The sequence below is a fragment of the Dreissena polymorpha genome, chromosome 14, assembly GCF_020536995.1.
Source record: "Dreissena polymorpha isolate Duluth1 chromosome 14, UMN_Dpol_1.0, whole genome shotgun sequence".
NCBI classification, from domain to species: domain Eukaryota; kingdom Metazoa; phylum Mollusca; class Bivalvia; order Myida; family Dreissenidae; genus Dreissena; species Dreissena polymorpha.
Window position 1 is genome coordinate 942,974 of NC_068368.1, and position 27,818 is coordinate 970,791.

General features: G+C 39.3%; 1 protein-coding gene across 1 annotated transcript in view; it reads right to left on the reverse strand.

Moving 5' to 3' along the window:
* LOC127858990 (zinc finger MYND domain-containing protein 11-like) overlaps positions 1 to 27,818 on the reverse strand; it is a 68,953-nt gene that overhangs the window by 12,858 nt on the left and 28,277 nt on the right. Inside the window, exons 7-13 of the mRNA XM_052396379.1 lie at positions 27,518 to 27,701; positions 23,460 to 23,521; positions 21,023 to 21,100; positions 20,113 to 20,308; positions 18,769 to 18,938; positions 12,429 to 12,596; positions 6,963 to 7,152 (exon numbers count right to left, since the gene is read on the reverse strand). Of these exons, the coding sequence (XP_052252339.1) occupies positions 6,963 to 7,152; positions 12,429 to 12,596; positions 18,769 to 18,938; positions 20,113 to 20,308; positions 21,023 to 21,100; positions 23,460 to 23,521; positions 27,518 to 27,701 (1,048 nt within the window). The remainder of the gene's footprint in view (positions 1 to 6,962; positions 7,153 to 12,428; positions 12,597 to 18,768; positions 18,939 to 20,112; positions 20,309 to 21,022; positions 21,101 to 23,459; positions 23,522 to 27,517; positions 27,702 to 27,818) is intronic.

Below are 27,818 nucleotides of genomic sequence, written 5' to 3' on the forward strand. Positions count from 1 at the left end.
GCAAACATAAAAAGGCGATGAGCGGGGTGGGAGGTGGGACTTACCGATAACAGGTAAGTATTTAATAATTAAAATGAATTTTACTTAAGAAAATTTGTTTTAATATCATAAATACGTTACCTGTTATCTCTAGCTGATTTTGCAGCTGCGGCGGGAAGGTTCGCATATTTTTTCCCATCACAGCAAAACCCATATAGAGGGTTTACAGCCAGAGATAGTAGAATCAAGTCCTCTTATAATCTTTGTTAGTACAGTATAGTACTTAATTCTCGGATGGCACCAGTGTACTTACGCCATAGAAGAAACTACAGTTTTAGCCACTACAAGAGGACCCAACTTATACAAATTGTCTTGTTGGCACTCAAGAGAACGAAGATAAAAAGAGGAGAAGGTGGTCGGATTCCTCCAGAAAGCAGCTTGAAGCACTTCAGATAGTGGGGTCTGATTAATATAAGCCCACGAAGCCGAAAGAGCTCTTAATTCATGCGGTCTTATCTTAAACAGGGATAAATCCCTCGATGAAAGAGAAGAATAAGCTTTCCTTATAGTCGAGGCTATCCAACGAGAAATAGAAGCCGCAGACACATCGCCCCCCCCTTTTAATGGAATGAAAAGTCTCTTGCGAGAACCTCGAATAGACTTTACCTTTTTAAGGTAGAACTTCAAAGCCCTGACCGGGCAAAGGAGTCTATCATCATCTTCATGTCCACAAGTTCTAGATAGACTTGGAACTTTGAAGAGTTTGGAAGCCATAGAGGGGAGTTGATTTTTAGCAAGGAATCCTGACTGGCACAACAATGTAACAGAACCATCAGAAGAGTCAAAACGAAGATGACTATCCTCGATAGAAAGAGCATGAATTTCACTTCTCCGTTTGGCTGAAGCCATAGTAAGAAGGAAAACGGTCTTCCATGTTAGGAATTGTAATGAAGCCTGATCAAGAGGTTCATAGGGAGCCTTAATAAGGGAACCAAGCACACAAGCTAAATCCCATTTAGGAGCAAGTGTACGAGATACAGGACGACTAAGTTCCATAGCTCGAACAAGTTCTGAAATAGCTGGATCAGCACAGACTTGTGAAGACTTAGTGAAAGCCAATGTATGCGAAATCATAGATCTGTATCCTTTGATGGAACTAAGAGAAAGTTTCTTATCATCAAAAAGATAAATGAGAAAATCCGCTATTCGTCTAGTAGAGGGATTGAGGGGATTAATTTTCCCTCGAAAACACCAATTGGAGAAGAGTTTCCAACGAGCATCATAGACTGCTCTGGTGGATTTTCTCCTTGCCGAAGCAACGAGGGTTGAAGCCCTGACAGAAAAACATTTCTTCTGCAAAGATTGCCTGATAACGGCCAGACGTGTAAGTGGAACATTTTTGGGTCCGCATGTAGTCTGCCGCTTTGAGACAGAAGATCTGACCTGTGAGGAAGATTCCTGGGATAATCGTACAGGAGACTGAGAAGATCGTTGAACCAAGATCTTCTGGGCCACCAAGGGGCAATCAGGAGTATCCTGCAAGAGCTCACCCTGATTTTCCCCAATATTTGGGGAATTAGAATGGGTGGGGGATAGGCGTAAGCGTCCAGTTGGTCCCATGCGAACGAAAGCGCGTCGATTGCCCACGCTGCTGGATCGTAAACTGGACTCACATACAGAGGAAGTCTGTGATTGTGTCTGGTTGCAAATAGATCGACCAGGGGATAACCGAACTTGAAAAAGATCTGGTTGGTCACTTCTTGATGAAGTGTCCACTCCGATGGAAGTAACTGGTGTTTGCGAGACAAACCATCCGCCAGGGCGTTGAGGCGACCTGGTATATATTTTGCCAGCAGATGAATGTTGAGTGTTTTGCAAAGAACAAGTAATTTTCTGTTTTCCAGATACAGGGATTGAGAATGTGTTCCCCCCTGTGCCTGGATGTAAGCCACCACAGATGTGTTGTCTGTTGACACCATCACACAAGAGTCTCGAAGATGTGATTGGAAATGAGATACAGCTAGAAATACTGCTCGCATTTCTAGATTGTTGATATGAAGGTGAGATTCCTGATGAGACCACAACCCTGAAATTATCAGACTGAGAGGTTCCAGGTGAGCACCCCACCCTTCCTTGCTCGCATCCGTTATTAGATATAATGACGGTTGCGGGGGAAGAAGGGGTACTCCTGCCAACAGAGTCTCCTCGTCTAGCCACCACTGAAGATGAGACCTTAAGGAGGGAAGGATTGGAATCTGTGTTAATAGATTGCCTGGAGACCATTTCCAACAAGCTGAGAGATAGTGCTGAAGAGGACGTAGGAAGAGACGTCCCAACTGCACAAAGTCTGCTACTGAGCTCAGGATACCGTTGAGAGAGAGGAATTCTTGAGCTGTTATATGAGATTGGGACAAAACCCAGTTGACCTTCATCAGAAGGTCTGATATACGTTGAATAGACACTCTGACCCGATTGATGTGGGTCAAGAAATTAATTCCCACAAACGTAAAGTCCTGTGAAGAAATGAGGTCTGATTTGTCTGCATTGAGAAGGAGCCCTAACGAGAGCAGCTCCTTCCAAGAGAATTCTAGGTTGTACAGAAGCAATTGACGATCGAGCTGGTGTAAGAGCCAGTCGTCGAAATACTGAAGAAGAATAATCCCGTGAACTCTGAGGTGTGATCCGACTGCCGACATTAGTTTGGTAAAAACTCGTGGGGCTGTCGCCAACCCGAAAGGCATAGACCGGAACTGGTAGACTTGGCCTTGAAAGGCGAATCGCAAGTACTTTCGGTAGTTGGGATGTATAGGAACATGGAAGTAAGCATCTTCCAGATCCAAAGACACCCCCCAGTGCAGGGGTTTGATGGATTCCCGTATGAAAGAAGGAGTCTCCATTTTGAAAGTTGGTTTGAGGAGATACATGTTGAACACTTTTAAATCTATAACTGGTCTCCAGGAACCATTTTTCTTTTGAACAAGAAAAAGACGACTGTAAAATCCTGGAGAATAAGGATCTTGAACCCTTTCTACCGCCTGTTTTTCCAAGAGCCCGAGAATGGACTCTGGAATATGTGGATGCCGAGATACCAGCTCTATAGGGACGCGAGAAAGTGGAGGCCTTTTTTCGAATTGAAAAGTAAGGCCTTTTGTCACAAGAGAATGAACCCATGCGTCTGAAGTAATTTGAAGCCATCGATTTGAGAAGTGGAAAAGTCTGGCCCCGACTGGTATTTCCGGCATCGGAGGTTGTGGCGGTAGAAAGGGAAGGGACCTAGGGCTGATAAGCAGGAGGTGCGCCCCTGCCGGTAGAAGGTTTGAAATTCCTCTGTCCCGGCTTGGGTTTGCCCTTTTTCCCAGAATCTTTATTAGAAGACTTGTGTGACAAAGAAGGTCTGTTATAGGAAGAATGCCGATTAGGACCTGACCGTGGATTAAAAGAAGGCTTTTTAGAGAAAAGGTTATTTCTCTTAGCCGTCTTGAATGCTGGAACTGCTGGTGGCCTAGAAGCAGGATGCTTAAAGACCCCTTGGCGTTGTCCAGAGTTGTTTCTAGCTAAAGAAGCATGAAGTTGGTCATCCTTGTCAGCTGTGATTGCTTCTTGTATCCTTCCACCAAAAAGAAACCCTGATGTGAGAGGAGCTGTTCTGAGCGAGTTCATACCAGGTTCCAACAGAAAATCTTTAGGTAAAGAAGTAAGGATAAGATCTCTACGAATCCTTAGCATCTCGGACATTGAAGAAGCAGAAGTGTGAGATAAGGCCAGTGTGGTCCATGAGAGATGAATTAACAAATCACGGAGTTCCTCCGGAACAGATTCCGACCAATCACACACCATTTGTAAAATTGTCGCTAGCATGAAGTCAATTTGGTTAGTCAAACCTAATGATCTACGTTCCCTCATTTCCCAAGTTTCCAACATTGAAAACGGAACAGAAACTGAATTGGAACCACTTGGCATTACAAGAGATAGCTTGCTTATGTCCGGATCTGGAACCGGAAGTTTTGAAAAATCCAACCCAGATGTTGCATGTGGTACAGGAGGTTTGTAACTTTTACTACCTTCCTGGTGTTTTGGATCAGCTAGTTCCTTAGGAATTTTCCATGTTTCTCCTTGTTTTGGAATAGTCTTATTAGCTGATTCCAATGATTGAAGAACAGATAGAACAGTAGAACCAATGGGAAGTCGTGGGTCAGGACGAGCCGTCGACTTAATAACCCTGTTGGGATCAAATGTACGAAAAAGTTGTTCTGTCACAGAAATCGTCGCATTTGAAGGCATTTCAGCAGGTCTTGGACAGTAATCTTCACCAAGAGTACGAAACATCAGTTCATAGATCTGACCAATCGGAGCTAAATATTGATCCGTCTCAACATTAGATTCTGCATCTGAATCAGCCTCACTCTCTACAACACCAGCGGTTTGTATAGAATCAGCAGGAACAGAAGTGAGAATATCTTGTACCGGATTGTAATTGTCTGGTAACAGCGAATGATCATCCCCGACGTCAGTAAACTGATAATGTAAACCGGAAGAAGGTAAATTATCAGCATTGACCGGTACAAAATGTCCCGCCGAATTCTGTATCCATAGTGTATCAGGATTCGACAGGGTAGCTGTAGGGGGTACACGACTAGATACTGTAGATGATACCCGTGGTGTTGACACTGACGTCGTAGTAGTGAGATGAGCTCCTGAAGATGCAATACGTGTGGCAGTCAACGTTGGAACCGACACATTTGGCATGGAAACATGCGATTCCATAACGGAACACGATGGTGAACGACTATACGTATGGTAAGTCCGATGCTGTCTACGTGAACGTTGCCGACGTCCTCGTTTCCTGCAATGTCGAGATCTGGATCGGCTGCGCTGTCGAGATGTGGATCGGCTGAGATGAGATCGAGATTTTTTGGAATACCGTCTCCGTGAGTGACGACGTGATCGCTTATGAGCGCCGCGACGATGATAACTGCTCGACGAAGAAGAGCGTGTCCGATGTCCACTCCTTGATTAAGACGATGTATTCGACGACGAATCGGATGTAGAAGAATACGCCGATGATGAAGACCGAGTTCTTCTTGACCGGCGATTGGTGTTATCGGTGGCAGGCCCAACTGATGACTGTTGACCGGTGACCGGACCGGACCGGTGACCGGACCGGACCGGTGACCGGACCGGTGATCAATGACCGGACCGGACCAGTGACTGGACCGGACCGGTGACATGACCGGACCGGTGACATGACCGGACCGGTGACCGGCCGGTCATATTATGACCGGTTACGTCACCGGACAAAGACCGTAGAATGGCGGCTGCCATGTGGTCTGACATTGATCCAGTCGTTCCATGATCAATGTCGCCGGTATGCATGGTGTGAGTCATAAGATCTGATGACGATCGACTGACAACAACACCATCTTGCCCGGTACCCAGTGACTGACAAAACCGCTGGTCATCCTTGACCAGTGGAGTCACCGGGTAATCAACGTCGGATGGAGGTTCGTTGCGTTTGCGGCTGATCGACGTCCTCCGGCGACCTGCTTTTGTCCATACGTCGTAAGCCCACAAATCGCAAACCGCACATTTGTTATTAAATGTGCAACCGGTACATGCCAAGCAAGTATCGTGGGAATCCCACCTTGCTTTGATATGACCACAAGAACCTCTATCCTGTAAGTTCATTCTGAAATAAAAGAAACAGAAAGAACCTACAAAAGACAAATTAATGATTATAAATTCAAATAAAAAGTTAAACCACAAAATGTAAACACAAAGAACGCTGTCCAATTGACCTCAATTACTTATTGGGGAATAGGCACGAATTCCTCGTGGTTCACGTGCTCATGACGTCATGTACATGAGCGACGATGCAAACAAAGAAACCCAGCAAAAGCAGAAATATGACAATTACTGCAACAAAAAGTATAGAAATATAAACCGAATGATACAAATAAAAGATAAATAAACTTTATCCTTTTAAACTCCGCCAAAAACACAGTGAAAAGAACACATAAGTCCTGAGCCTAAAATAGGCGTGCACATGGTTTTATCCGGAAAGGAAAGATGAGTTGTGGTTCTTGATTTCCTGTTAGGTTGCATTGTACTATGTTTAACCTGATTTGGATTCTTATAGAGGTGGACGATTCCCAGCGCTTGAATATTTTCCGGATGAAATAACTCCCTTGGAAAGGGGTAGCTAGAGATAACAGGTAACGTATTTATGATATGAAAACAGCCGAGCTAAAAATGGGTGTAAGTCATGCTTCCTAAACTGCCCCAAGGCAATCTCGCCTTCGCTCGTAAATATTTGGATATCGTAGCCGGAAATTCACATGGAATATATTGTGACACAAAACAATAATAACAGCATTTTGTCATTTAGTATCGCATTAAATCTATGTTACCAGACCACATCTAGCGTGTAAATTTTGGCTACTGCTATATGAAACATTGATTTGTATACGTGTCAACTTTATTTTGTTACAATATTGTACGAAATATTTGTGATTTTGAGTGCAAATGGGCTTTATTAGAACTTTTTTTATCAGAACTATTCACATAATTCTTTCAAACTTTAAAACTAGAATTTGTCATAACAGTGCCCCCCCCCCCCCTGTTTGTCATAATGTGCAGCATGATGTTATAAAATGCCAAGGTCAAAAAGGGGCATACGTTTTTTTGCATTTTTTTACTTAGGATGGTAAAAAATCATACATGCACAACATCATATCATATGGAACAATGAATGCAAGTGTGAATGTTGCACCTTAAAAAGTTTAGTAGAACATCATCAGACAAATATGTGAATACCACGATTGCAAAATGTCCATGTGAACTGTTCCTGTACACCCTTTTTAATTCCATTATGGAGGTTATAAAAAGTTTTTCAAATGCAGAGTTCGGACAACTGGGATAGAACCTTTACTAAAGTGACAATATTGTTGGGACCCAAGACCCTCTAAGCACTTTCAAGCCCTAACCTGTTTCGTCCTCGCTGCCCTGCACAGATATGTCAACCTGATCCGAAGCTTTTTCCTGATCGGCTATTGTTTCCTCTGTTACCGGGGTTTCTGTTGCAATGGTCTGCAAAGAGCTGGGGGTTGTTTCTGTGGTTACTATGGGAACTGGGTCATCTGTCTGGGTTGATATTTCTGACGTTAACGTGGAGCGCTGGAATGAGAGGAATAGACAATGAAGCACAAACAAGAGGGCCTGAAAGGCCCAAAGTTGCACACCTGAGATAAAAAGAAATGACCTGTTCTTTGCAGCCCAAGATATCAATGGAACAAATGTTCTTACCAAGTATCATGAAGAATGAACAAAAAATGGCCCCTTGGCGGCCATGTTTTTTTAACAGACCTGAACCATTTTTTAACTCTTCCAAGGTATGTCCAAATTTCATGAAGATTGGGAAAAAAGTGTCTTCTAGACTGTTCACAAGTTGTCACAATATACATATAAAGAAAACTGCCCCACTCCCTGGCGGCCATGTTTTTTCACTGATCACGACCATTTTCAAACTCGTCCGAGACATCCACATAACTAATGTTTTGACAAAATTTCATGATGATTAGGCAAAACATGTGACTTCTAGAGTGTTCACAAGCTTTTTTACTATATAAATATAAGGAAAAAGACCCCCCCCCTGGTGGCCATGTTTTTTTACCGATCCAAACCATTATCAAACTCAACTGTCCTATCCAGGTGTGGTAGTGCGGTCTCCTTCGCTAACGCAAATGAACCGGTCACAGGACGGTTACAAGTTATGTAACTTTGTAAGCACTTATGTAATGCTGAAATATTTATTTGACAAACTCTTATTTCCAGACAGGATGAATATACTGACTGGTTGTAGTTCAAGTAACTAAAGGCGTTCAGTCAGGGACGCCTAAATACACTCAAAGAATTTATTTGTAAGTGAAAACCAAGGCAGCTTTAACAAAAATAACAAATTTTTATTCCAAGAACTCGGAAAATGAAGAACAATGACAGAACATTAAGAACAGGTACAAGCCAAGTCTAAAGGATCTAAGTTTCGTTACAAAAATGAACAACATACAGCAAATACCTTAATGAATGTAAAAAGAAGTTCAAAATCTGTCAAAAAAACTGATATAAATATAAGTTACTGTTATTCTAGAAAGTGCTTCAAAAATCTAGTTTACAAAATAGGTCTAATTTAATCTAAAGAACAATATTTATGGAGATTAGGAAACTTCAATGAATCAAATGTAAAAAAAGAAGAAAAATTTACTACAGTTATTGAAATAGAATAGAGTCTTTCTAATTTTAAAAATGCCAAATAAAAATAATCTAAATAAAAAGAATAATTTAGAAAATAATGCCAAAATGTCTTGATGCTGGAGTTAAAAATAATTTAGAGTTTCATTATTTCAAAATTCCAACCTTTTTCAAGAGCTGTTAACTTTTCAAGAAACCATCAAGAGGTGTTTAAATCTGCCAAAACAGCTTATTTTATACAGTTCAGAAGAGATCAATGGCAGAGTAGTCAATTTTCCCTCAGAACTGTGCATTTATCTATGATCGATATCTTCCCAAATTCCAGAGCAGAACTAAAAATAGATTACTGAACCAGGTTAAACAAGGGAGATAAATACTGCATAAATACTGCAAAATCATGTACATGTTGTCTTTCTTTCAGTTATCTCTTAGTTGAAAGGCTTATCATAAGTGTTAATGACTAAAACAGTTATGTTAACCATGAAAATTCATAATAAAACCAAACTTTACTACACAGGAAACCAATGTTCTGACCAAATTTCATGAAGATTGAGCAAACTAGAAAGTTAACAAGATTTTACTATAGCCATATATAGCCATATAAGGAAAAATGCCCGCCCCTTGGCAGCCATGTTTTTCAAGCCAAGGTTACCATTTTTGAACTCATCCAAGATATCATTGGGATAAATCATCTGAGCAAGTTTCATGAAGATCAGAAAATAAATGTGGCCTAAAGAGTGTTAACAAGGTTTTACAATAGCCATATAAGGTAAAATGCCCCGCCCCCTGGCGGCCATGTTTTCAACCAACCAACATCATTTTCGAACTCATCCAAGATATCATTGGGATGAATCTTCTGACCAAGTTTTATGAGGATTGGACAATAAATGTGGCCTCTAGAGTGTTAACAAGATTTTGCTATAGCCATATATAGCCATATAAGGAAAAATGCCCCGCCCCTTGGCAGCCATGTTTTTCAAGCAAACGTAACCATTTTCGAACTCATCCAAGATATCATTAAAACCAATCTTCTGACCGAATTTCATGAAGATTGGACAATAAATGTGGCCTCTAGAGGATTGAACAAGGCAAATGTTGACGTCACACAACGCACGACGGACAACGGACGACGGACAAAAGGCGATCACAAAAGCTCACCATGAGCACGTTGTGCTCAGGTGAGCTAAAAATAAAGACAAAATTTACAGTTAAAATGACTGAAGTCTTGAACTTTCTTTACTCTGTTCTTAGGTTTTAATGATATTTCTTAGTTGCTGTGCTTGATGATTTGTTAATTTTACCGCTTTATAGCAAAGTGGCTATAGCTTGCATTTTTGTGTACATTAAAGGGGCCTTTTCAAGTTTTGGTAAATTGACGAAATTAAAACAAGAGATGTGTTTGTCAGAAACACAATGCCCCCTATTGCACGGCTTTGAAGAGCTATATTTGACCTTTGACCTTAAAGGATGACCTTGACCTTTAACCACTTAAAATGTGCAGCTCCATGAGATACGCATGCATGCCAAATATCAAGTTGCTATCTTCAATAATGATAAAGTTATTGCAAAACTTTAACAAAGGTTACAGTTTTGGGACACAAACATACAATCAATGACAGACAGACAGACAGACAGACAGACAGACAGACAGACAGACAGACAGACAGACAGACAGACAGACAGACAGACAGACAGACAGACAGACAGACAGGCCAAAAACAAAAGTTGTTTCAGATTCGCAAATTTTCGTTTAAGTTATGATATTTGTGAGGAAATAGTAATACTTAACATTAACCATGCTCTAAAATATCCATTACATGCATCTTTTGACAATTTGAAAACCTGTAAATTATAAAGCGTTGCAACGCGAAACGATTAAATAATTTGGAAAGTTCTGTCGCTGTCGTTAAATTTTGTGAAACTACAAGGACTGCTTATATAAAGTAAAAAATACATCCCTTCATAACACGAGCATTGATGGCCGAGTGGTCTAAGCGGAAGAATTTCTACTCCAGGACCCCAGGGGTCAGTGGTTCGAGTCCAGTTGAGGGTTTCTTTTTTTCTTAAATTGTATTATTGTTTGTTTACTGGGGATTTTTAGGTCCAATGTTTAATTTTACCAATATAAAGCATTTTATGACAAACGTCAATGCATGCCAAAATCTGTGAAAAGGACCCTTTAACATGTTATTATGAACGGGTCAATTCAAGGACAATATTATTGTTAACATAAGATTTTCTTAAACTAATTGGTAGTTTTTGTTTTATTCTATTGTTAAAGTTGCAATTATGCGGGTTTCACGAAGGACAAGAACGATATGATCAGCACAAGCATTTTGGTCATGCAAGCCATAATAATTATTTTAACCCTGTCCCACTCAGAAGCAAAGTGAAAATGGCAAACAGCATAATACCAGAACAGCTTGCAAGCAACTCGAAGTCTGTTCAGGTTTGATGCTGTTTGCTGCTCATCAGTATCTATGGGTTGGCAATGAAGCCTTTAAAACTTGAATCTAGTAAGAAAGGTCTATAATTAAATTTGACTTGCTAAGGGACAAACAAGATGTGTTTGTGAAACACAATGTCCCCCTATATGATGTTTGACCTTGTAGGATGACCTTGACCTTGTGAAGGATGACCTTGACCTTGACCTTTCACCACTCCAAATGTGCATGCCAAATATCAAGTTGCTATCTTCAATATTGTAAAAGTATTCATAAAATAAGCGATTTGGGCCACATATATATGACCTCTGACCTTGAAGGATGACCTTGACCTTGACCTTTCACCACTCAAAATGTGCAGCTCCATGAGATGCACATGCATGCCAAATATCAAGTTGCTATCTTCTATATTGCAAAAGTATTTATAAAATAAGCGACTTGGGCCACATATATTTGACCTCTGACCTTGAAGGATGACCTTGACCTTGACCTTTCACCACTCAAAATGTGCAGCTCCATGAGATACACATGCATGCCAAATATCAAGTTGCTATCTTCAATATTGCAAAAGTATTCATAAAATGAGCGATTTTGGCCACATATATTTGACCTCTGACCTTGAAGGATGACCTTGACCTTGACCTTTCACCACTCAAAATGTGCAGCTTCATGAGATACACATGCATGCCAAATATGAAGTTGCTATCTTCAATATAGCAAAAGTTATTGCAAAATGTTAAAGTTGGCGCAAACAGACAGACCAACAGACCAACAGACAGACCAACAGACAGGGCAAAAACAATATGTCCCCCACTACTATAGTGGGGGACATAAAAATGCGTATCTAAATTGTAAAGGGTTAAACAACACTATCAGCAAAACTGATGGATGCTCCCTGATAAAGCACTTCATTAATGTATCGGTTGATTAAAAGCATAGGTATAGACATTGAGACAATGGATCCATGAACTATGAATGTACCTAGCAATCTAACAATATGCACATGGCCCCTTTATAGGGCAGCCTCCTAAAATTCGAAAAAGGTGACCAAGTATAAGAGATTTTGATTTGCAATAAAAACCGCTACAATTTTTATGAAATCAGTATTTCCCTAAAAACCAGTGGAATGAAAGAATCTGACATCCTGTGAGTGTCCACCCTAAATGGACACTGTATATAGTTTTATCAATAGGGCATTGAAAGTTAATATGTTTTTAGCAAAAACAAACATTTCCATTTATTATCAAAGGGCAGTAACTCCTTGACAAATCTTTTACAAGGACCAACCTTACAATATGCACATATCCACTCTATTGGGATACGACTTAGTTCAATGTAATTCAAAACCTTAGATCCAGAGATCTAGAGCTGAAACACAAAATTTATCAAAATGTCATGGTATATACCTAAGATAACATTTCCTGAAAAAAATGATTGGATCAAATTGAACTCACAATTTGCATTTGTTGACCCTATATAGTAAATACATATAAGGATTCTTCAAATTATGGTCAGAAGTGTCTTAGACCTGTAGAGACAAAGCATTCAACGGAACAACAGACATCAAAGAGGACAGATTATCAGTGAAATGTGTGTCTCACCCATGCAAACTCATTTTAATCAGAATTCAGCGTCTACATGCTCGACTCTTTAAGAAGCAAAATTAGAAACTGTCCCTCTCTACAAAACATAGATTTTTAGAAACACCAGTTCAACATTGAAAAGCTATCAATAACTTCAACACTGAAGCGACTTACATACCTTTTTGCTGGTTTGAGACGCAGTATTATTGGTGGAGAGTCGCGACCGTTTTTTGGGGGGTTCTTTGACCTCCTCTCCATTGAAGGTGTACTCATCTATGGACGGTACGCGTTGTCTCTGTGGATGGTACTCCTCAGATGATGTGACTGTGTTATCTGGCATTGAGACCTGAAGTGAAATACCATTGGACACGTGATTTGAGTTTAAATTGAGCCCTGAAGTGAAATACCATTGGAGACGTGATTTGAGTTTAAATTGAGTCCTAAAGTGAAATCCCATTGAAGACGTGATTTGAGTTTAAATTGAGTCCTGAAATGAAATACCATTGGACACGTGATTTGAGTTTAAATTGAGTCCTAAGGTGAAATCCCATTGAAGACGTGATTTGAGTTTAAATTGAGTCCTGAAATGAAATACCATTGGACACGTGATTTGAGTTTAAATTGAGTCCTGAAATGAAATCCCATTGGAGACGTGATTTGAGTTAAAATTGAGACCTGAAGTGAAATACCATTGGACACGTGATTTGAGTTTAAATTGAGCCCTGAAGTGAAATACCATTGGACACGTGATTTGACTTTAAATTGAGTCCTGAAATGAAATCCCATTGGACACGTGATTTGAGTTTAAATTGAGTCCTGAAATGAAATACCATTGGACACGTGATTTGAGTTTAAATTGAGTCCTGAAGTGAAATACCATTGGACACGTGATTTGACTTTAAATTGAGACCTAAGGTGAAATCCCATTGAAGACGTGATTTGAGTTTAAATTGAGTCCTGAAATGAAATACCATTGGACACGTGATTTGAGTTTAAATTGAGTCCTGAAATGAAATCCCATTGGAGACGTGATTTGAGTTTAAATTGAGACCTGAAGTGAAATACCATTGGACACGTGATTTGAGTTTAAATTGAGTCCTGAAGTGAAATACCATTGGACACGTGATTTGACTTTAAATTGAGACCTGAAGTGAAATACCATTGGACACGTGATTTGAGTTTAAATTGAGCCCTGAAATAAAATCCCATTGGAGACATGATTTGAGTTGAAATTGAGACCTGAAGTGAAATACCATTAGAAACGTGATTTGAGTTTAAATTGAGACCTGAAGTGAAATCCCATTAGAGACGTGATTTGAGTTTAAATTGAGTCCTGAAATGAAATACCATTGGAGACGTGATTTGAGTTGAAATTGAGTCCTGAAATGAAATCCCATTGGAGACGTGATTTGAGTTAAAATTGAGCCCTGAAGTGAAATACCATTGAACACGTGATTTGAGTTTAAATTGAGTCCTGAAGTGAAATACCTTTGGACACGTGATTTGAGTTAAAATTGAGTCCTGAAGTGAAATACCATTAGAGACGTGATTTGAGTATAAATTGAGCCCTGAAGTGAAATACCATTGGAGACGTGATTTTAGTTAAAATTGAGCCCTGAAGTAAAATACCACTATACACGTGATTTGAGTTTAAATTGAGTCCTGAAGTGAAATCCCATTAGAGACGTGATTTGAGTTTAAATTGAGTCCTGAAGTGAAATACCTTTGGACACGTGATTTGAGTTTAAATTGAGTCCTGAAATGAAACTCATTGAAGACGTGATTTGAGTTCAAATTGAGCCCTGAAGTGAAATACCATTGGACACGTGATTTGAGTTTAAATTGAGCCCTGTAGTGAAATCCCATTGGAGATGTGATTTGAGTTTAAATTGAGCCTGTAGTGAAATCCCATTTGAGACAAGATTTGAATTTAAATTGAGCACTGTAGTAAAATCCAATTGAGACATGATTTGAGTTTAAATAGAGTCCTGAAGTAAAATACCACTATACACGTGATTTGAGTTTAAATTGAGTCCTAAAGTGAAATCCCATTAGAGACGTGATTTGAGTTTAAATTGAGCCCTGAAATGAAATCCCATTGGAGACGTGATTTGAGTTAAAATTGAGCCCTGAAGTGAAATACCATTGGACATGTGATTTGAGTTTAAATTGAGACCTGAAGTGAAATACCTTTGGACACGTGATTTGAGTTTAAATTGAGTCCTGAAGTGAAATACCATTGGACACGTGATATGAGTTTAAATTGAGTCCTGAAGTGAAATCCCATTGGAGACTTGATTTGAGTTTAAATTGAGCCCTGAAATGAAATCCCATTGGAGACATGATTTGAGTTTAAATTGAGTCCTGAAGTGAAATCCCATTGGAGACTTGATTTGAGTTTAAATTGAGCCCTGAAATGAAATCCCATTGGAGACATGATTTGAGTCTAAATTGAGTCCTGAAGTGAAATCCCTTTGGAGATGTGATTTGAGTTTAAATTGAGCCCTGAAGTGAAATCCCATTGGAGATGTGATTTGAATTTAAATTGAGCCCTGAAGTGAAATCCCATTGGAGATGTGATTTGAGTTTAAATTTAGCCCTGAAGTTAAATCCTATCAGAGGCTTCAATTCAGTTTACATTACAGGAAGCAATTTTTAACAAAATGCAGTCAGGAGCATTTCATGTCATGTATACTTGTCAGACAATGTGTCTGTGTCATCAGGAATTGAGATCTGAACAGAAATCCTATTGAAGGGGTGAATTAAAGGTTAAACCCTTTACCACTTTGATACATATTTTGTCGCATTTGAAGTCCTTCAGAAAAGCAAATTAAATTTAAGTCCATTCTTAATATATTCAAGTTTGAAAGGCTTTATTTCCAACCCTGAGGTACTGATGTGTAGCAAACAGCTTAAAACCTGAACAGACTGCGAGTTACTCGCAGGTTGTTCTGGTTTCATGCTGGTTGCAAAAGCCATTTTCTCTTTGCTTCTTATGGGGGAAAGGGTTTAATAGCAGGGAGTAATTTTAAACAACAGTACACAGTAACGTTTGTGAAGAAAGGAGTTTAATGTTATATGAGTACTTGTCAGATAATGTCAATGTGTCTTCAGGCATTGAGACCTAGTGTTTTTCCCAGGCCATTTTAACGTGGCGAAAAGCCACGCCGCCCTCCCGGATCGCCACGCTGCCCTTTTCAAAGGCAAATTTCGCCACGCGCCCTTTTTTTCAAAGGCAAATTTCGCCACGCGCCCTTTTTTTCAAAAGCAAATTTCGCCACACGCCCTTATCGATAACATCTTTATTGCCTTACGATCTAAAGGTCCGCAAAATCAGCTTCCTTGATTGTCTGTGACGCTCTGACTGTGCTTGATTTACTCGAGAGCCGTCACGTCTAATCGACTATATTAATTGAGCAGGTTTAATCTATAACAGTGCTCGAATTATAGGTAGGTCTTACTGACTGCTCCAAAGCTGTGAATTAGTCATGCGTGAATAACCCCGTGTCAGTATCAATCGATAATGCCGGAGGCTATGTTATACCAAGCGCACTTTTCGCTCGGCAATATGTACTCCTCCACGATAAAATCATTACTTCGGAGACTTTTGATGAAAAACTCGATGTTATTCTCGTGGCAATTGTGCATTGCATGCATTATTCAGTTATATCAAAACATATATTTTTACGCATAATTACATTTAAAATCACAAACAAATTTATTCTTTATCGTTTTCGTCTTTAAGATAATGAGATCTAATTATTGAAATAATTACTGAAACGTATACTAATTTAACAAAATGCGAATCGCGTATACGATTTAACGTTGCTATGCGCACCTGTCGCTTACATCCTTTGACATTTTATCAACATGGCGGATTATACAGAATTAAATTGTGACTCGGCAAAAATGGCAAATAACGTCGTAAACGATCGAATTAACGATGGAGATTATACATTAAGAAGGAATTAATTAAATGTCTGTGATAATCAACGATGCATAAAAATGTTTTAGATAGCAACAACATTATTTATTTATTTGTAATCTACTCGGTGGATGTATGTCACAGAAACGAGTGTTTGCATATTGTTAGCGATCAATTTACTCGCAATGTTATTTTAAACATCTGTCGAGATTATTGTTAGAAAATGGGATAAGACAAACATGGTTTCATTTATATGTTAGTGGATCTGTGTATAATCAGATTCATATGCATATATTGCTTTATTATGTTTGTCGTGCTGTACAGTTTATTGAAACAGCATGGAACTTAAATGTACATTGCAAGGTAAATATATTAATATAAATCATAGTAAGTTAAATACATCTATTACCATTAAATGTGCTTGTTTATATGTTATTTTTTCCACAACTGCTTCTGATGCGAATACATGTTTCCCCGTAATTCAGGTATTCAAGGAACGTTTTTGCCCTTTTTTGCCTAAACTGCGCGCTAAAATGCCCTTTTTGAAAGTAATGTGCCATGCCCCTTTGCCCTCCTGGGAAAAACACTAGAGACCTAAAGTGATATACCATTGGAGGCATGAATTGAGTTAAAATTTTATGAAGTATAACAGTACCAAATACATTTTGGTCAAATTAAAAAATTTTGCATTAAGAGGTATTTCATTTAATGAGTAAAACATGTAGTCAGAAAGGGTGCCCGTGTATCTCTCGCATTGAGACCTGAAATCAAATCCCATTTATAGGAGAATTGAGTTTGAATTTCATTAAGTAATTTTTAACAATTCAAAATTACGATGGTGCAGTCAGGAGTATTTCATTATTATATGTGTACTTGTCAGACATTGGGACTTTGTTGTCTGGCATGAAGAACTGAAACAAAGTCCCCCATACTTATGATTTATCAACATAATACCACAAAATAAAAGGGCACTTTTAAAAGCAGTCAAAATTATCTTTCCTGCATTTTTGTGTACTTCTGAAGTAGATGTACCTTGATTGTATGTATTCTTAATATAAATTGAACAGTAAATTTCTTTATTTAATGTACAGCGCATAAATGATTGTATCCTTTGAATTCGACCTTTGAACATGGCTTGGTCTTACTGACTCATTGAAATGTGACCCAACAAATCATAAGTCTTAAGTAGAATGAGAGCAATCAAGTGCATATTTTTAATATTTGATAACTTGCCTCTGATTTCCCTTTAATATTTGGGCAGTGCCCTGTAAAAAGGGGGTATAATGCATGTGTGTAAAGTGTTCTCCAAGATTAGCCTGTGCAGTCTGTCTCTTAATGTTCAGACACTCGTATTTTTTAAATATGTTTCGTATCAAAATTTTCGGACACACTTTTTAAAACTATTTTTTAGGGATGGCATCGAATACCAATATCGGTATTCGAATGTTCGCAAATTCATTTAATCGAATATTCGCATAAACGGCTGGATTGATTTTACCTTGTTATGTGTTAATTTCGATTGGTTTGTAAGTTATATTCGTTTGCTAAATACGAGGCTGTTTATTAACGTTGCTATCAAATAATTGTATCGCTGTCGACTAATACTATGACCGATACTGTGATCTGGCACAAATAGAATGAAAAACATCATGTCATAGAATTTTATTTTTTAATGATTTCACAGATTTGTAGCAGACCGTGCATATGTAAAACTAAGTTTACACACATTTTACGTTGCGGTCTTCTTATCCACAGACCGTGTAAAGTATTCCATACTGCAGAAGGGGCTGGTGGCATTTTCAGATTTTAATGATGGTTCCTTGATGATTGTTTAATTTATATCATCTGTTACTTTTGAGTAATTCACATATTCAAATGTCTGTTCAAACTGTGATCACAAAAACTAAATTATTATTCGCAAGTAAATTGAAGCCCTTAATTGGTACCTAATTGACAAACAACAGTTCGGGCCCTTTCTTATAGTAAGTATATTGCATTGCGCGATTTGAGTAATTCACACATTTTAATGGCTGTACATACTGTGATCACAAAACTTAATTATTATTCGCCAGTCAATTGAAACCGTTAATTGGCACCCCATTTGCAAACAACAGTCGAGGCCTTTCTTAGAGCGTGTGTATCGCATTGCGCAATCAACACTGATACGGGCCGCGTTTTCAGTTTGACACGAAGAACGTCACGTCAAACATGTTACTCCCAAGTGATTTCGGTTGCTTTTTAGTAAGCGGTTCGCAGGTCATTAAATATTGGTGAAATTACGTTTGGAAAAAAATGGGAATATCATTTTTATTATTCGAATGCTGACCATTCAATCGAATATTCGATTATTCGAATGATTTTGCCATCCCTACTATTTTTAAGTGTCGGAAACCTAAAGTGTAATTACGCTTTTCGAGACCTGTAGTTAACGTTGATTTATAATGCCTCCCTTTAAGGAGTTGGGGATTGGAAATCTTTAGCATTATTTGGAAGTGTTAATACTTCCTTCACTGATATTTTGGAAGAATTTAACAAAAAGTATCAGTAAATTTTTCTTAAAAACTGTTGCCATTGTTGCTCTGTAAATGCTCACCCGTTTGCGCTTGGCCTCTTTACTGGTTGTGATGGATGTTGAGGACACCTTTTGTACCTCCTCCTCTTCCTCCTCCTCCTCCTCGTCCTCATCATCTCCACCCTGCTTGGGCTCTACCTCTGATAGCAGATCCTGGTGGACCTTTAGTTCCTGCAGTGCCTTCGCAAACCCTGAAATAAACAAGCAAATTCGTTGAATTGATATACCCCGCCAAAATATGCGTCTGGACACAAAATGTTATATTTGACACTCAAAAAAGCATTTTTTCAAGATACCAAGGGCCATAACTTTAATATTAACAGATGTTGTACAATGCTATTTGGCGTGCATTATCCTCTTATCCAAGTTTCAATGAAATCCGCCAAAGCACTTCCAAGATATGACTCTGGACACACACAAAAGCATTTTTTCAAGACACAAAGGGCCATAACTCTGTTATTTACTGATGGTGTACAATGCCATTTGGCATGCATCATCCTCTTATCCATATATATACTCATACCACGTTTCAATGAAATCCGCCAAAGCACTTCCAAGATATGGCTACGGACGGACGGAAAGACGTACGGACGGACAAGGCCAAAACAATATCCCTCCGCCTATGGCGGGGGATAACAAGCAAACCTCGCTCTGTGAAAAGGGGGTTTAACCTTTACCACTTAGATACGTATTTGGACATATTTGTGTAGTCCCTTAGAAAGTTAAATTCAATTAAAAACCTTTCTTAATAGATTCAAGTTTTTAAGGCTTCATCTCTAACTCTTACATACTGATGAGCAGCAAACAGCATAAAACCTGAACAGACTGCGAGTTACTCGCAGGCTGTTCTGGTTTCATGCTGTTTGCACATTTTCACTTTGCTTCTGAGAGGGAAAGGGTTAATGCATGTGTGTTAAGTGTTGTTCAAGATTAGCCTGTGCAGTACACATTTACTTGGGTATTTTCTTAAAACTGAAATGATGAAATTACATTATATATTTCCATATTCATTTGTCTTACATGTATCATACAATTGTCGACTTGATGAAATATTTTGTTAGGTAAGTCATTTTTGTAATAAGAGTCCCAGTTATTTTGCAACGACATTTAAAGAACTCAAAGATTGTAACTTTGCATTTTGTTTATCCCCTCTTCATAAAGAAACATTAAATGTTTGAATAAGAAACCTTGCAGAGCATTAAGAAGCTATTCACAATACAAGTTTGTGAAAGATTTTTTTAAGATTTTACCGTTATAGACCCAGATTCTACCTTGGCCAAGATTTTGTCAAAATGGGCATGCTGGGGCATAACAATCCTATTCTTAAATATTCCAAAGTTTTGCAATAGACACATGATCACCCACCTGAAGTGCGTTTTATGCTTAGTTTTTTGAGATCAGCATCAATGGGCTTTATCTGATCCTTTGGAATGACTGCCCTCTGGTGGAGTCCACCGAAGAATCTCACATCGTATCGCTCGCTGTCCACATAGTTTATCACCTTGGCCGGCCAGTAGCTGTAGCCTTTCAGCTTGGCGTACACAAGCTCGTGGGGCGGGTCCTGGGAGAGGGGACAAGTGTCCAATTATAAGTCAAATTATCACGCCCTTTATACAGAGAGTTGACTGATTCCCAGAATAGCTCTTATGATATCCCTTTCTGTCGTTACAAACCATGTTTTTATACATTCCAGTGCTTAGGGTCACTGCAGCCTTATACATGTGCAAAAAGTGTTCTCTCAGAATAGCCTGCGCAGTCTCCAAATGTATTAACCCATTGCATGCTGGGAAATTTGTCGTCTGCAAAAATGTCGTCTGCTGAATTTCTAAATTTAGCATTTTCTTCGAATTTTTTCCAAAGAATACTATCAGAATAGCAAACAGTTTGGATCCTGATGAGACGCCACGTTCTGTGGCATCTCATCTGGATCCAAACTGTTTGCAAAGGCCTTTAAAATTCGGTTACCGCACTGAAAGGGTTAAGCCCCTTTTTCCTAAGCTTTATTCAAATTCCTTTTGTCATGTATAGTTTTATCCATTTGTACACTTTGCTCTCAAGCTTTAATTTTCATATAAAAATGTCATATTAGATTACATGTTTAGCAAAGATAATATTAAATTGTTTAGAAACAAATTTACCTGTTATTCTATAATCCACAAGAATGACATCAGATTTCAATTAAACCCAGCGTAAAGCGTGATTGTGACCAAAGATGGGTATAAAAAATATTACCAATACAAGAATATAAATAACAACTCAAATGATTCCAACTTACACAGGGTTGCGCAAACCAATGCTTGGGTTTTGCATTGGACATGTAGTAACAATTCTGGCACTGTGCCATCTCATCAATCTACAAACATATGAAGAAATCATAGTCTATGACAAATAATCCATGAATACAGTATATATTAGTAGATAAGCAATTCAATATGGTGTATATAACAAATATGTTTCAAATTCAGGTTTTAAGAACCCAACAAGAGCTGTGTTTGTCAAACACAATTCCCCCTACTGCGCGTGAAGCAGAACAGAAGCTATTTAAGCGAAAATGGTATATATTATAATGCAAAGGCCACAGTTACCTTGACCTTTTACCTAGTGACCTCAAACCATGTTTGATTGTAGATCTCAATCAGATGCATGCACACGTGAAGTTTAAAGAACATAGACCCAAGAGTTTTCATTTTATGAGCAAGATTAAAGTTTTGGGACAGACACACACAATGACAGACAGACAGGCCAAAAACAATATACCCCCTGATCATTCGATCTGGGGGCATAAAAATGACATAAAATGATTCTTACAATCACAAATGTAAATCTCAGCAACATGCCATAGCCACATGCTTAAAATTTGCGGTAAATAAGTATTCCTGAATAATTATGTAGTTACAGTCTAAAAAATCTGCCTTAATTTGACCTTGATCTTTATGTGTGACATTGATCTTTGAGCTATGGGCATGGGGAATGTTTGTGGTAATTAAATTTTAAACTTTGTGACAAATAATGAAGTGACAGTTAACCCTGTATCACTTAGATACGTATTTTTACACATTTGTAGTCCCTTAAAAAGTTTAATTTAATTACAGATCTTTCTTACTAGATTCAATTTTTTAAGGCTTCATTTCTAACCCTGATACTGATGAGCAGTAAACAGCATAAAACCTGAACATACTGCGAGTTACTCACAGGCTGTTTTGGTTTTATGCTGTTTGCAAAAGCCATTTTCACGTTACTTCTTAGTGGGAAAGGGACAAGTCAAGCCTTATTATTACACATTTTGATCTATACCCTCTTACTCTTATCTTGAGCAAAATGTCATTTCATCACATGGAACAGTTGTGGAAGTTAACAATAATAGCAATGGGTGATAGAATTTACAGTCTCAACAAGCTCGAACTGACCCATGCAAGCACACATTTGAGCCTTGTTCTGAAAAAACTGGGCTTTATGATTGTGCATAAAGTGTCGTCCCAGATAATCCTATGGAGTCCCCACAGGTTAATCAGGGACGACACTTTCCGCCTAAATTGGATTTTTTGCTAAGAATAGACTTCATTTAAATGAAAAATGTCATAAAAGCAGAAAGTGTTGTCCCTGATTAGCCTGTGCGGACTCCAAAGGATAATCTGGGACGACACTTTACGCACAATCATATTTTTATATATTTTTGGTTGCCATAGCAACCACAATTTTTGACGTAGGAACAAAATTAAATGACGTGCATAATGTCCATATTGCCATCTATCCATGTTGCAAGTTGCGTGAAAAACTAAAGTTATCGCAGGATCCAGAAAACCACCATTTTCCGCAGTATTTCTAGTCTATTTGTTGCCATAGCAACCAGAATTTAAGACGTATGAACAAAATGAAATGATGTGCATAATGTCCATATTGCCATCTATCCATGTTTCAAGTTTCATGAAAAAATATTAAGAACTTTTAAAGTTATCGCAGGATCAAGAAAAGTGTGACAGACAAACTCACAGACAGACGGACACACAGAGCGCAAACCATAAGTCCCCTCCGGTGAAACCAGTAGGGGACAACAAGGGCTGTTTGTAAAACATGCATGCCCCCCATATGGGCTGTCAGTTTTAGTTGCAGCCATTGTGTGAATACATTTTTTGTCACTGTGACCTTGACCCTTGACCTAGTAACCTGAAAATCAATAGGGGTCATCTACCAGTCATGATCAATGTACCTATGAAGTTTCATGATCCTATGCCTAATTATTCTTGAGTTATCATCAGGAAACCATTTAACTGTTTTGAGTCACTGTGACCTTGACCTTTGACCTAGTGATCTGAAAATCAATAGGGGTCATCTGCCAGTCATTATTAATGTACCTATGAAGTTTCATGATCCTAGGCGTTAGCATTCTTGAGTCATCGTCCTGAAACCATTTTACTGTTTCGAGTCACTGTGACCTTGACCTTTGACCTACTGACCTGAGAATCATTAGGGGTCATCTGCGAGTCATGATCAATGTACCTATGAAGTTTCATGATCCTTGGCCTAAGCATTCTTGAGTTATCATCCTGAAACCATCTGGTGGACGGAACGAACGACTGACATGTGCAAAACAATATACCCCCTCTTATTCGAAGGAGGGCATAATAAATGTAATTAACATAACTATTTATTTACTATTTACTTTTTTATATCATCGCAAATCACAAGTTAAATGAAATGCAGGGCACACTTACATCATATTTACAATCTCTAATCATGATTTTAGCAAGTTCTGTCATTCCACCAGGTACTTCATCTGTAATCAGAAGAAAACATAAATGTGCCGTGCTCTTTGAAAAGAGGGTTTAATGCATGTGCGTAAAGTGTTGTAACAGATTAGCCTGTGCAGTCTGCACAAGCTACTGTGAAGTCTGCACAGGCTTATTTAGGGACGACACTTTCTGCCTATCTAGATTTTTGCTAAGAAGATTTTCTTGAAAAAAATATCATAAAAGTGGAAAGTGTCTTCCCTGATTAGCCTGTGCGGACACTTTAAGCATAATCATTAAACCCCCTTTTAATAGAGCACATTCCAAATGTAGAGGTAAAATCAAACCAACGTTTAAGCGTATTGAATGCTCATCTTTCGTATATATAAATATATATTATTGGAAGATATAAAGAGTTGTGAACACTTTTACAAACATAATTGTTTTGAAAGTTGGGGTTAGCGACTGTTTGCAGTAGAGTTTTTAAATCCATACATTTAAAAAAAAAACTTCACTTAAATTCTTGAGCAAATTGTTTTTCCAATTATAATAAAATTAGTATTATCTGCATTATAGTGTTGTATCAAAGTGATCAAGAGCAGATATGGAATCAATGAACTAAATATTATACAGAAAATCTGAATAAGTCTGTGCATGCAAAGTTATATCAGATTGGCCACTGCCATTATAGGGATATTGGGGCTTAATTCATGTGCGTTAAAAGGTTGTCCCAGATTAGCATGTGAAGTCAGCAAAGGCAAATCAGGGACAACACTTTTTGCCTCAAATAGATCTTTTCAAAGAACAGACTTTTATATAGAAAAATTAGATAAAAGCCGAAAATGTTCCTGATCAGCCTGTGTGGACTGTGCAGATTTATCTGAGACAACAGTAAATGCATTGGGCTCAGTTTTCATGATCAGCCTGTGTGGACTGTGCAGATTTATCTGGGACAACAGTCAATGCATTGGGCTCAGTTTTCATGATCAGCCTGTGTGGACTGTGCAGATTTATCTGGGACAACACTCAACAGTCAATGCATTGGGCTCAGTTTTCATGATCAGCCTGTGTGGACTGTGCAGATTTATCTGAGACAACAGTCAATGCATTGGGCTCAGTTTTCATGATCAGCCTGTGTGGACTGTGCAGATTTATCTGGGACAACAGTCATTGCATTGGGCTCAGTTTTCATGATCAGCCTGTGTGGACTGTGCAGATTTATCTGAGACAACAGTCAATGCATTGGGCTCAGTTTTCATGATCAGCCTGTGTGGACTGTGCAGATTTATCTGGGACAACAGTCAATGCATTGGGCTCAGTTTTCATGATCAGCCTGTGTGGACTGTGCAGATTTATCTGGGACAACAGTCAATGCATTGGGCTCAGTTTTCATGATCAGCCTGTGTGGACTGTGCAGATTTATCTGGGACAACAGTCATTGCATTGGGCTCAGTATTCATGATCAGCCTGTGTGGACTCTGCAGATTTATCTGAGACAACACTCAATGCATTGGGCTCAGTTTTCATGATCAGCCTGTGTGGACTGTGCAGATTTATCTGGGACAACAGGCAATGCATTGGGCTCAGTTTTCATGATCAGCCTGTGTGGACTGTGCAGATTTATCTGGGACAACAGTCAATGCATTGGGCTCAGTTTTCATGATCAGCCTGTGTGGACTGTGCAAATTTATCTGGGACAACAGTCAATGCATTGGGCTCAGTTTTCATGATCAGCCTGTGTGGACTGTGCAGATTTATGTGGGACAACACTCAACAGTCAATGCATTGGGCTCAGTTTTCATGATCAGCCTGTGTGGACTGTGCAGATTTATCTGGGACAATAGTCAATGCATTGGGCTCAGTTTTCATGATCAGCCTGTGTGGGCTGTGCAGATTTATCTCGGACAACACTCAACAGTCAATGCATTGGGCTCAGTTTTCATGATCAGCCTGTGTGGGCTGTGCAGATTTATCTGGGACGACAGTCAATGCATTGGGCTCAGTTTTCATGATCAGCCTGTGTGGACTGTGCAGATTTATCTTGGACAACAGTCAATGCATTGGGCTCAGTTTCCACGATCAGCCTGTGTGGACTGAGCAGATTTATCTGAGACGACAGTCAATGCATTGGGCTCAGTTTTCATGATCAGCCTGTGTGGACTGAGCAGATTTATCTGAGACGACAGTCAATGCATTGGGCTCAGTTTTCATGATCAGCCTGTGTGGACTGAGCAGATTTATCTAGGACAACAGTCAATGCATTGGGCTCAGTTTTCATGATCAGCCTTTGTGGGCTGTGCAGATTTATCTGGGACAACAGTCAATGCATTGGGCTCAGTTTTCATGATCAGCCTGTGTGGACTGTGCAGATTTATCTGGGACAACAGTCAATGCATTGGGCTCAGTTTTCATGATCAGCCTGTGTGGATTGTGCAGATTTATCTGGGACAACAGTCATTGCATTGGGCTCAGTTTTCATGATCAGCCTGTGTGGACTGTGCACATTTATCTGGGACAACAGTCAATGCATTGGGCTCAGTTTTCATGATCAGCCTGTGTGGACTGTGCAGATGTATCTGAGACAACAGTCAATGCATTGGGCTCAGTTTTCATGATCAGCCTGTGTGGGCTGTGCAGATTTATCTGGGACAACAGTCAATGCATTGGGCTCAGTTTTCATGATCAGCCTGTGTGGGCTGTGCATATTTATCTGGGACAACAGTCAATGCATTGGGCTCAGTTTTCATGATCAGCCTGTGTGGACTGTGCAGATTTATCTTGGACAACAGTCAATGCATTGGGCTCAGTTTTCATGATCAGCCTGTGTGGACTGTGCAGATGTATCTGAGACAACAGTCAATGCATTGGGCTCAGTTTTCATGATCAGCCTGTGTGGACTGTGCAGATTTATCTGAGACAACAGTCAATGCATTGGGCTCAGTTTTCATGTTCAGCCTGTGTGGACTGTGCAGATTTATCTGAGACAACAGTCAATGCATTGGGCTCAGTTTTCATGATCAGCCTTTGTGGGCTGTGCAGATTTATCTTGGACAACAGTCAATGCATTGGGCTCAGTTTTCATGATCAGCCTGTGTGGACTGTGCAGATTTATCTGAGACGACAGTCAATGCATTGGGCTCAGTTTTCATGATCAGCCTGTGTGGACTGTGCAGATTTATCTGAGACAACAGTCAATGCATTGGGCTCAGTTTTCATGATCAGCCTGTGTGGACTGTGCAGATTTATCTGAGACAACAGTCAATGCATTGGGCTCAGTTTTCATGATCAGCCTGTGTGGACTGTGCAGATTTATCTGAGACGACAGTCAATGCATTGGGCTCAGTTTTCATGATCAGCCTTTGTGGGCTGTGCAGATTTATCTGGGACAACAGTCAATGCATTGGGCTCAGTTTTCATGATCAGCCTGTGTGGACTGTGCAGATTTATCTGGGACAACAGTCAATGCATTGGGCTCAGTTTTCATGATCAGCCTGTGTAGGCTGTGCAGATTTATATGGGACATTACTCAATGCATTGGGCGGGTTTTCATGATCAGCCTGTGTGGACTGTGCAGATTTATCTGGGACAACAGTCAATGCATTGGGCTCAGTTTTCATGATCAGCCTGTGTGGACTGTGCAGATTTATCTGGGACAACAGTCATGCATTGGGCTTAGTTTTCATGATCATCCTGTGTGGGCTGTGCAGATTTATCTGGGACAACAGTCAATGCATTGGGCTCAGTTTTCATGATCAGCCTGTGTGGACTGTGCATATTTATCTGGGACAACAGTCAATGCATTGGGCTCAGTTTTCATGATCAGCCTGTGTGGACTGTGCAGATTTATCTGGGACAACAGTCAATGCATTGGGCTCAGTTTTCATGATCAGCCTGTGTGGGCTGTGCAGATTTATCTGGGACAACACTCAATGCATTGGGCTCAGTTTTCATGATCAGCCTGTGTGGACTGTGCAGATTTATCTGGGACAACACTCAATGCATTGGGCTCAGTTTTCCCAGACCCAGGCTCATACTAAAGTTACCTCCGTAGATCAACACCATATTATGCAGGATAAGGTGAGTGTCCGCCAGGAACTCCTCAATACATTTGTATTTGTGCGCAATCACTTTAGCCTCCATCTTGTTTAGGTCAATGGACTTGTACACAAACAGATGCATGTTTTTTTTCTCCTCGTCCCTGTGACCAATACGGTGAAGTTCTCGTGTCTAGAAAAAAAAACAAGGAAATGCTATCAATATCTCATTACTGAATTAAGTTCTCAGTTCCTGAAATAGCAGTGTTTGAAGTTTAAGTCTAGAAATACTGGGAAATTTTATGAAGTT